General features: G+C 38.7%; 1 protein-coding gene across 4 annotated transcripts in view; it reads right to left on the bottom strand.

The window, feature by feature from the left end:
- Positions 1-12007, bottom strand: part of PPM1M (protein phosphatase, Mg2+/Mn2+ dependent 1M) — a 242076-nt gene that overhangs the window by 37859 nt on the left and 192210 nt on the right. For all 4 annotated transcript variants that reach the window (XM_078661457.1, XM_078661456.1, XM_078661458.1 and 1 more), the window contains exon 9: positions 8267-8374. In XM_078661457.1, coding sequence (XP_078517583.1) covers positions 8267-8374 — 108 coding nt within the window. The remainder of the gene's footprint in view (positions 1-8266; positions 8375-12007) is intronic.

The raw sequence follows: 12007 nt of genomic DNA, 5'->3' as shown, positions 1-12007 counted from the left end.
TCTCTTCTTTATCTATTTTAATATCTTTCTTCCTTTCTTTCCTTCATAGGTATATGTTCCGGTTTTTCTTACTTCAACTATATATTCTTATCATATACAGTTATAGCTTGTTCGTTAACTATATTTTGAGGTTCTGCATTTTTGTTTGACAGGCATTCATCTACTGTTCATGAGTTATCTCAGGCTTTTGTTTTTCTAATTAGTTTTCTCTGCTAATATTAATTAGTATTGCTATGTCTCTTGATATTAGACTACTAACTAATTGTAATTCTACATTCTGTTTCGGTACATTATGCCTGTTCATGTTATCGATATTTGTCGGTCTTCCTTCCAAGGTTATTTGATAGACTTTTGTTTTCTTCTGGACCCTTACTGCTTTCTGCTCTCTCCTTCTTTCCAAAGTCATGCTATTCAGTTTTGTATTCTGCTCCTCTTGTTCTTATTTTTTGTTCTTATTTATTTATTTCAAGTTTCTTTTCTTTTTTCTCGACGCTTATCTCTTAATAGTTACATATTCTTTCTCATTTTTGTCATCTTCTATCTTCTACTTTTCTATTCATGTTATTCTCTTTCCTCCTTTATTTCCTACTTATTTGTTTCTTCCGATGTTTTCTACTTCAATTATATATTGTTATCATATACAGGTATAGTTTGTTCATTAGATATGTTTTTTCTGTTAGGATGTGCATATTGCGCGTTATACACTCATCTAGTGTTCATAAGTTGCCTATGTTTTTTGTTTTTCTAAATTAGTTTCTCTGCTAGTTTTACCTATTATTGGTATGTTTCTGATATTAGTCTCATGACCTAATGTGTCTATACTCTGTTTTTAAGTTACACTATGCCTATTCACATGGTTCTGCTGCTTTACGTTGCTACTTTTGTCTGTTAACAGTTCATATTTACTGCTATCAGCTTGTTGTATTTTGGGGCTATTATGATCAGTTACTTTTCCTCACAGTACGGGACCCGTACTCGCCTTTTCCACGTTCTCCCTAGTATGATGTTGGTCTTTTTTAGGCCTCCCTTACTGCTTCCTCTCTCCCTCCTTCCTTTTCTCTTTTCTTCTCTTCTTTCTTCCTCTTTCTCTTGGATTCCCCACATGGATTCTCCCTCCGTGTTTTCTGGGACTGAAGATTTGTTCCCTGTTTATGTAAGGTTGCTCCTTTTTCTGTCATCCATGTCATCTTTTTTGTGTTATTCTGTATTTCCATGCCCGGTTTAAATGTTTTATCCCTTAATGTTAAGGGGTTGAATCATCCAGTGAAGAGGTCAAAAGTCTTGGATTATTGTAAATCTCTGTCTTCTGACCTAGTTCTTTTTCAAGAGACCAAGGTCACTAACAGAGAGGCGTTGTTTTTGAAGAAGGAATGGGTCTCGGATGTTTGCTGTTCTGATGCCTCTGGTAAACGAAATGGGGTCATTACATTAGTTTCAAAAAATTCTGCTTTATCTATACTGTCTTCTGATCATGATTCTCAGGGTCGCTGGCTGTTGTCTAAGTTGTCAGATGGCCAACATGACCTGTTTGTGATGAATATCTATGCTCCTAACGTTGATGATCCGGCCTTTTGGAAGTCGGTTACCAAAAAAATAAATGACACCCCGCACTCTGGTAATCTTATTGTAGGCGGAGATTTTAATTTACCAATGGACCCTCTTTTAGACAGGAACTCTGCATTTCAGTTTCGTCCTCCTAAATCTCACAAACAAATGCTTAACATGTGTTCCTTTACGCATCTTCAGGATTTAATGCGACTTCACAACCCTACTGGTAGTGATTTTTCTTTCTTCTCCTCGCCTCATTCTTCCTTCTCTCGTATTGACTATCTCCTGGTTCATTCTTCGCTTGTTTAGTCTTCCTCTTCCCCGCTTATACATCCTATTTTGATTTCCGATCATGCGGCGGTCACCTTTACATTGTCTTCCTTTGCCCCTAAAGGGCGCGGTCGTTCATGGAGATTGAATACCGAAGTTTTACAAGATGCTTCTCAGGTTGATGAATTTTCTAAAGCTATTGACATTTATTTTCATGAGAATGAAGGCTCTGTCTCTTCCCCAGTAGTTCTATGGGACTCATTTAAGTGCACTTTCCGTGGTCAGGTGATTAAGTGTATGTCCAAACGAAATTCGGATATTAAACAGGAGCTTACAGACTTGTCATCTCAGATTAAAACTCTGGAAGCCACCTTTAGACAATCTAAAGACTCATCTTGTTTACAGCTAATAAAGCAACTGAAATACAAATATAATACCATTGTTACTAAACGAGCTCATATTGGAGTACAGGCACAGAAATCCAAGAAGTTGTTGTTAAAAAATCGTGCTGGGAAGATTTTGGCTGCTACTTTAAAATTTCCGGATTTCTCTTTTAAGTCCTCACAAATCTCTTCTATTACTGACCACACAGGTTCTAAAAAATTTCAAACAGGGGAAATACTTGAAGTCTTTCGTGACTATTATGATAAACTGTACACTCCTTCTACTGTTTCCACCTTTGACCGGTGTCAGGCTTTTTTAACTTCGGTTCCGATTCAGTCGGTCTCTGATGATGATCGTACTTCTCTAAACAAGCCTATTTCCCCCGAAGAAATTATTTCCGCAATTAAAGCTACTCGTTCTGGCAAGGCTCCAGGTCCTGATGGTTATCCGATCTTATTTTATAAAACTTTTCTTCCTACGCTTGTTCCCAAATTACAATCTCTCTTTGACTCTTTTGTTAAGGATGGATCTGTTTCTGGTACTGCTGCTGAAGCTACTATAGTAGTGATCCCGAAAGAAGGGAAAGATCATTCGGATCCTAAAAACTTTCGTCCTATTTCTCTCCTTAACATGGAAGCTAAAATGTTTGCTAAAATTCTAGCCAAAAGATTAGAAGCCTTTATCCCTCATCTTGTTCATCCCTCTCAAACTGGCTTTGTGAAAGGCCGTCTTGCGCGGGATAATATACGCACTTTTTGTCACGTTCTTGGTGCTGCCAAAAGATCTCAACTCCCTGCTGCGGCCTTGGCCCTTGATGCGGAAAAGGCCTTCGACAAGGTCTCTTGGCCATTTCTTCGAGCTGTTTTGTGCGCACACAAGCTTGGCGACTCTTTCATTAATATGATAATGTCCTTATATTCTCTACCTAAAGCTAACATTAGAGTTAATGGTGCTACATCGTCGTTTTTTAATCTTCGTCAGGGCACTAGACAGGGATGTCCTTTATCCCCACTTTTATTTTTACTGTCTATTGACCCTCTCCTTCGACTGATTGAGTTACACCCTGATATTAAAGGTTTTTGTTTCGGGCCTCACTGTATTAAAACAGCTGCGTACGCGGATGATGTTCTCATATTTTCTGAGGATATTGCTTTGGCAATCCCTGCTCTTTCAAATATCATTTCCCTCTTTTCATCGGTTTTGGGGTATACCCTAAATAAAGATAAGACAGAAATGTTCCCTTTGAATGCCTATTGTTTCCCCTCCCATATTGGCTCAGCGGGCTTTAAGTGGCAATCCACACATCTGAAATACTTAGGGGTTTATTTTTGTTCTACTCTCTATGCTACCACTGCCTATAATGAATCCCAGACTCTCCTTAAAGTCCGTCGTCTTCTAGTTACATGGTCTCCGAAACATATTTCATGGTGGGGTCGTCTCCAGACTCTCAAAATGATGATCACACCGATTATTAATTTTGTTTCCTCCATGCTTCCGGTTAAATTGTCGGACTCCTTTTTTCGCGAAATCGATGCTCTGACTTCCTAATTTCTGTGGAATGACAAACGTGCTAGACTTGCATACAAATTTTTGCGTCGGCCTTGCGATATGGGGGGTTGCAATTTTCCAGATTGGGAAAAATACCAAACTGCCTTTCTGGCTTCTCAAGGAGCTTTATGGTTCTCTCCTCCATCTCTTCATGTTCCCTCTTGGTTGCTCATTGAGCAAGCATTAGCATCCCCTTTACCTACTGCCTCGTTTTGCACGACATCTAGTTTACATATCCTGTTTTCTCGTTCTATCATTATTGATACAATTGCTGCGGTCAGGAAAGTAGACAAGAAAGTGGCAATTCCTTTACACAAAACTAAGTGGTCGTCTATCTGGCGGAATTCCAAAATTAAACTCAACCTTACTCCCAACCTTATGGCCTACTGGGTAGATAAAGGGATCTCGCTTGTTAAACATCTGTATGATGCCTCTGATCAACCATTTCCTTTTTCCACCTTGGCTCAAAAGCATTCTTTAACAAATCTTGATTTTTATACTTTTCTACTTTTCTAAAAATTAAAGTGGCCCTTGCTAAAGTCCGTCTTCATCCCACCTCTTCTCTTATCTCACTTTTTCATATTTGGATCAAATCTGGTCATGTGGCCTCAAAGATTTATAAATTTTTGTCATCTGCTTCTCTACCCGCACAGACGGTTGCTCAGCAAAAATGGATACATCACTTTGATCCTGCTATTACAGATCATATTTCCTCGGAGACTTGGCAATTAATTGGTAAACTCTCTCTCCGTAATAAAATTGCACCATCTTTAATGCAATCTAAGTTTTTCTCTATCAATCTCCTCCATTGGACGCCTGTGCGTCTTCATTCGCTGAATCTTAAAGATGACAACCTATGCTGGAGTTGTGGCTTGTTGCCAGGTGATTTTCACCATATGTTTTTTGGTTGCTCTTTGCTTCAGCCTTTTTGGGACCTCATCCATAAACATCTCTTTCTTATTTTTGGTATTGAGTTCCAACTTTCTTTCCCTTTCATTCTGTTGGGTCCACTGGCTGCCCCTACTCCTCTTCCATTGGATCATCTGGATTTACAGTTGATGGATCTTCTCCTCTCTATTGCTGTGAAAATCATTCTTATGGAATGGAAATCCTTTTCTTTGGTTTCATATCATACATGGTGGGCCTGGGTTTCCTTTTTACGTAGTGCTCATACGTCGGTTGATCAAGCTCACCTTTCTCCATCTATTTCTAGGGGGGTTTGGAAAGCGTTGGATGATTATATGGAGTTGTCCTCAAAAGGGTTGGTTCCTCAGTTTCCTTTTGATATGTCTGTCTAAGTGTTGTCCTTTCATTTTCTAGGTGGTCAGTCCTGTGGGAATCCTTCCTCTTTTTCTTCTTTTTTCTTCTTCTTTCTTTTCTCTTTCCTGTCCTCTACTCCTTCTCATCCTTCTATTGATCTCTCTCTTCTTTCCTCTCTTCTCTTACTCTATTTCCTCCCCTGTCCCCATCTCCATATTTGATAGTGATACGTTTGTTTAGTTCCCAGCTAATAGCTTTTCCTTATTGAATTCTCTACTTTATAACTGGCTACCTTTATTTTATATGCATTTACTTTGATTATTTCTCAAGTTTAGCCCCTGATTGTATAGCTCTCTTGCAGTAGTGTATCACTTGAATTGGATTCTGATCTGTTTACTTTGTATCACTTCCTTTTAAATAAAATTTTCTTGAAATAAAAAAAAATGGATTTCCTCCTTCTTGGAATGTCTGTATACCAAAACCTTGTTTAGGAATACCAAATGCTTACAATGGGTTTGGAATACAGTTCAAGGTATACATTGTAACTGTAATTGCATTTTTATAGAGTTTTATCATGAGGTGCTGAAGAGAATCATCCGATGGTTAGCAAACTGGCCCATGGGTAGATGCTTGGTTGGAAGGATATTATATTGCAGTGAAAACTATAAGGGAAGCAGTTTGGTGCACCAAGTGAGTTATCAGGATGGTATTCTTATTCGGTCTAAGGTCACATTGCTCAATATTGTGATGGTGGAAAGAAGATTGAGAGAAAGCATAAATGCAGTTTACCTTAATGGGAACCTGTTAGTTATTCTGTAGGTTCCTTGTAAAATTCTTGTGTGACAGCCAGGCCATCCTCTGATGGATACAGCAGTCAAGATAAAAGTGCTGTATAATCGTGAAAGGGCTGGTGAGAGACAGGAGGAGGATCTGCAGGGATAGACTCCATTAAAGTCATCCATGAAGAAAGCTATTACTGTAACAAGAGAGTTTATGGTATCTTCGAGGCAGGTGAGGAAAAAGAGTGAGACCTGTGTAAATTGGTCATGTTATGGTCATTCACAATACACAACCAGAGAGAGTTTTTTAGTGCTCCAAAGTATACATTACAGAAGGATTCTTTGAAGTATTTATTTGCAGTGAAGGATGGAAGCAGTCTTGTCAGGATGCATACCTTATCAGGACAACAAAGAGATGCATACGTCTACTTGTGGAATGCCCTAATTATATTAAAACTTGGAAGTACCCTATTTCAGTTGATCCTGTGACTCTTCTTTGAGTTGCTCCCATTCCTGTGCCTGCAATGGAACACTCTTTAGTGAAGAGAAGTGGGTTCTGACTTCACCAGTTGTTTAGTTTTGTGTTACCAAGTTGCAAGTTATGATTTTGCATCCTTAGTTCACAAAAAGAAAGATTTACCTTCTTGCTGAATCTTCGAGGGTCTTGTAAATTTCTTATCCTGGGTGATGAGGTGTTCCAAAATTTTGAAACATGCAAATAGAATGAAGTTATGAGGTGCTAGTTGTGAGTGACTTGTGCTATCTGGGAGTATTGGTGGAATCTAGTGTAAAGGAATTGACATTTCCCTTGGGTAGATCTGTGAATGATGCAGTGCCTTAAAAGCAGAGCATCTAGCTATATGTAGCCAGTCAAGTGCATGATGCACTGGTGTGATATGATCTCTTGGGCAAAAGTGTATTAACTGGTTTGCTGGGGTCTTTTGAATCATCTGCAATTTGAGGAGTAAGAAGAGAGGCCCACAAGGTAAAGGCCATGTTCTTTATTTTCTTATTCAAAGAGAATTGGGTCTGCAGAACTGCATAATAAGAAAAATAATGTCACTAGTCAGTAATAATTTAGAATATTTGTTACCAATGAATTTCATTAGAACATTCACCATTTTGCTGTCAGACAAAACAAAAACTAATTTTAAGGAGATTGAGATTTATTTATCTAGAACATCTGTAACTGTCTCGTTCTTATTGCAACACCACAGGCTAGCATTATTCCTTAGTGGAACACCCACACAGCACCACAATGCTTTAAATTAAAAAAAAGGTAGAACATAAAATTAGAGTATTTTTTACTGCTCCTCAAACAGATAAGTACTACTATCATTTTCTTTATCATTATTTGGCACTAGTATTAATGAGGGATGAAAGAAAATCCACAAAATGAGCATACTGTAAGTCACCTTGGTGCTCTCTAAACATATTAAGTCATGATCAATCAATCAATCAGGGGGTTGTAAAGCGCGGCTACCCACCCATGAAGGTCTCAAGGCACTGCAATGAGGCCACCCATGGTCATGGAAATCCTCAGTGACTTGCACTATCCTTATTATTTAAGGATGTCGTACGTTTTCTCATACATCATCCCCTTAAAGACTCTGGTCTTGATTTAAAGTTCGGCAGCAACTGAAAATCTTCCAGATTCTTGGAAGAAACGCTAAAGATGTAGGAGAATCCATGGCTGAATTAACTACATCATAAAAACAATCTCGTGGAGAATATGTAGCTGGTGGATTCTACTCCATAGTTACCCTTTTCTCTAGACATTGGACGATTTTAAATTAGTACCAAAATATAAACCAGGCCCTTTATGTCCTTGCTTACAAACATGCAAGTGCTAATGGATTATGCATTTTCTGTTTCTGTTTTTCCAGGTTGGATTCTTCAGACTGGAAATTTATGCTAGTCTCTTTACTCTGACTCAGGGAGTTTTGATATCTTGGTTCCAAACTGTTGTAAAGCTCTTCATCTTCAATCAAGAACTATCCATATTGTAAGTAGTTTTTTTTTCAGCCTTTGTTTTTCTCTCCTTATTAGGAAACTCTTAAGGAGGCACATGATTCCTTTCTCATGTATGTTAAGTGCTGGGTGCACCACGGCTATTGGTAGAAGCCACAGTTTCTTCGGGCAGTTATGGAGGCAACAAAAGAGAGCGTCACTACATTAAACCCGTGACAGTTAATTATGTGTCTCAGCATTATATCGACTTTCTATACATCTCAGCAAATGTTCAAGCTATGTCTCTAGTGATATCAAGGCCCTCACAGCAGTTGCCACACTACAACTGTTATTCAGCATCAAGATTACCTTTGTCATGAATTGCTTTACACTTAATTAAACACTGTATTTTTGCTGTAATAACACAACCTTAAAGCAATCTTCAAAATCACACATTTTAATAAGACCTCAAGGTGAGATTCACTAGAAACTCACATTGGATTAATCACTGTAGTAACTTGGCTTACCTCAGGAATGCAGGATAGGAAAGGTTTCACCTTAACATCACTTTCAAAAACCTTCAAGTGATGGTCTCCCAGGCCGCGAGAAACAGCAAGTGTCCCCAACAACCGTGTCTAGAACAGGAAAAAGGTCGAGGACAATTCAGTTTCTTACGCCTGAGGCCCTTGAACTTCAAAACATTTCCAATCCACAAAATCATCTGGTAACTCTGGGCATGCAGTCATGGCAGTTCGGTTCAATACACCTTTTAAAGGAGCAATAATGAAAACATCCTTCCATAAGTAGCCCAGAAAGGTTCATGACACATAAACATGTAACATGGCAATTGGAATGTACAAAGGGATATTGTCCAGGGGAGTTCAAGCCTTTACTTCTTCAGAGCTACGTCTGGCAAACCAGTATGCATGCATATTTGTTTCTGAACCAGCAGCTGAAGCGCAGGCCACATGAACTAGCTATGAGATCTCAAAACTTCAGTCATGCCAAACAAATCAGCAACAGGATATTTTAAAAATATCTTCCATTAAGTAATGTTTCCCATAGGTCTTCCTAGAAAACACTTAAAATATGAAATTGCTGGTACAGAGTAACATAATATGCTAGCCAGGAGAAATGTGCTATTGCTTGAATTAAATAGAATAGAGCCCTGCCAAGAAGGCTGGTGAACATCTTTCACTGCTTCCAAACCTGACTTTGTTGTAACTTACTCTGGTTTCTCTTCAAAACGATAAAATCTTTCGCCTTTTACTAAAGATTTCTAACGTTTCATGGAATACATTGACTGAACTGGGGATTGATAAGCCCATTCTTGATTTTTTAAAGGAGCTTTACAGAGGGGCAGGTGCGAGGGTGCGATATGGGAGAAATGGAGAATGCACGGCAAAATTCCCCATTAAAAAAGGGGTGCGTCAAGGCTGTATATTGGCGCCACTCCTTTTTAATCTATATATTAATGGCGTGGCTGACCATTTAATGAAACTTGATGTAGATTACACCCAAATAGATGGTAGCGCTGTTCCAATCCTACTTTATGCCGACGATGCAGTTATCATGGTGAGAACACAGTTAGGCCTACAGAAAGCATTGACCAGTTTTTCCGATTATATGGGGTCAAGAGGCCTAAAGATTAACGTGGGAAAGACCTTCACCATGTGCTGCTCGTCGAAATCTAGCACCCAATGTAAAACTTTTTTAAATCAATCAAAGGTTAGCCTTACAAAAAACATTTTCATACTTAGGCATTATGTTTAATTGTTGGGGTTCATGGACGTCTGCCATAACTACCCGCATCCTGGCTTTCTCTCGAGCCATTGGTGCATTGAAGCAATTTACCAATAAATTAGGTGGCAAACCAGTCCAAATCCTCCTTGATATTTATGCTGCAAAATGTGTATCCACAGCAATCTATGGCGCTGGCATATGGGGGATGGCGAACTGCCAGGAGATACAGACAACGGAAAATGCTTTTTTCCGATATCTCTTGGCTGTTCCGAGGTCAACCTCTAATACCATTTGTCATAGGGAGCTTGATAGGGTCCATATATCTGATCTAATCAAAATCAGCCCAATTATGTTGTGGCACGAGATATGGACCACTGAAGATACAGTTTTTAATAGGCTTATTAATTGTCACTCCTGGGGATTAAAAAAAGGTTTATATCTCTGTCAAAACGAGTAAGGTTGATAGACAATAGGGTACCTCCATGGGTTTAAAGCAATCATAGCACAAGGCAGACACAGCCACAAAAAGGCTTATTATTGGTGACTGCATGAAATTAGAGGGGGCCAAAAATATCAGATGGTTGTCTTACATTAGAAATTTCCTATCCACTTTAGGTCATCCAGAACTGTATGATTCCCCTATCACATGTGAATCAATCTCGAAAAAGTTCCTCAAGAAAAGCTGCCTGGCCTTACTGGAAGACAGACGTGATCTGTCCGAGAGAGGCAAACCTAGTATTATACATCATCATCTCGTGTTATAGGGACGGGGTCTACACCCATATTTATCCTAAGATGATCACTCGAGCTATACTAGACTGTTGCTATCTAGGATGAGAACAGACAGCTTTTTCAGAATGTTGACTTTCCCAAATACAAATGAGTGGTCTCGCAATTTAATTAATTGCCCATGTGATTAAGTTTCAGTACAGTTTAATATACATTTTATTTTCTTTTGCAAATACTTTGCCTGGGGGACAAAAATATATCTACTACCCCTTTTAAAATCATGGGGCCTGAGGCAGTGTAGACCTGCTTTGATTAAGCTGTATATGTTACAAGATGATCTGACTATTTTAACAGCAGCAAAGTTTTTAAAATATATAATTAGATGCAGATTGTCAATGCAATAGGTCGAGGTAGTTGTAACCTGTAATTAACTGTATCTGATGTAATCTCTATCCTATCTATAGCGTTAATTTGCACTTCAGGCCTGGGATGGCCTTTTTAAAATACCTGTTTAATTCATATATTTTACAGCCTTTAGTATTTATTATAGTACGGCTCTTATGTTATTCTAGATTGTTTTTATCTACTCACATGAAATGAATTGATTTTATATTTTGTGTGTAACTGAATTTTTTTAAATGTGCTTATATGACTTGCTTTGTAAAGTCGAATAAAGCTACCTTTGACTTGACTTTGTTGTGTAATTCGTTTTATGCTTTTATCTTAACTGCTTCTTCAACGACCTGTTTAAACCATCTGTTTTGTCTACTACAACTATACGTAATTAAAAATATATATTTTAATGTATTACTTTGCAAGACCTAGTGGTTGTTTCAGTTTGTTCTCACTGGGCAAATATTTGAGCAGCATAGGAAGGAAGATCCTCTGAAGAGTCTTGGATTGAGTAATAAGGCACTAAGGTATTCGACTATTAACCTACTTCTCTGGTGGGGGAGCTCTTGAACCAGAACATTCCCTGTGGCTGAACTTGGGAACCATTATTTATTTTCTTCTCCCAGAAGAACAGAAGGCATGCGCTTTCTTCTCCTGAAGTCAGGATATGGAAGATTCCATGTAACACTCAGGCTGAAGGTGCAGTAGCTTTGATCTAGGTTTCGAAGGAGGACTGAAATTACAATCCCAGTGAGCTGACATTCTTGAGGTGGCGTCAAAATGAAGTGCAATCAAACTCAAACTCCAATCAGTCATGATAGACCAACGTTGCAAACATCTGCCATACATTCGGAAAGTGCTATTAACACAGTGATGTCTGAAATTATGTATTGAGACATACACCAGAAAAATCACAAATAGTACGCCCGGTTGTATATTCAGACCGACAAATGTTATCACATGTATCAAAGTTTAGTCCTGTATGGTCGCTAGCAATTGTGCATAATACAGCTGCCGGGAAATACATCTTTTTAAGACAAGAACCCTCACTCACCGAGGGTGACATGCTTCATCATTATTATTATTATTATTTAAAATTTTATATAGCGCGCAGTTACCCTTGGGCATCCCAGCGCTTTTCCAGACAACATCCGATGGTACCGAGGGACAGATTAGCGCACTAAGCGGGAAACAAAAAGGTTTTAAGACCTTTGCGAAAACGCAGTGTGCACGACTCGGCGCGTAATTTTAGAGGAAGCGAGTTCCACAGATTTGCCGTGTTAAATGAGAATCTTCTCCCACCCGTACGGGCCTTTTTGACTCTAGGGACTAGCAAGAGATGTTTCCGATCAGATCGCAGCGTTCTGCTTGCTTTGTATGGAATAACTATGTTTTTTAAGATG

The sequence above is a fragment of the Lissotriton helveticus genome, chromosome 9 (genome assembly GCF_964261635.1).
Source record: "Lissotriton helveticus chromosome 9, aLisHel1.1, whole genome shotgun sequence".
NCBI classification, from domain to species: Eukaryota; Metazoa; Chordata; class Amphibia; order Caudata; family Salamandridae; genus Lissotriton; species Lissotriton helveticus.
The sequence above is the reverse complement of the archived record's forward strand: the minus strand, read 5'-3'. Positions and strand labels throughout refer to the sequence as shown.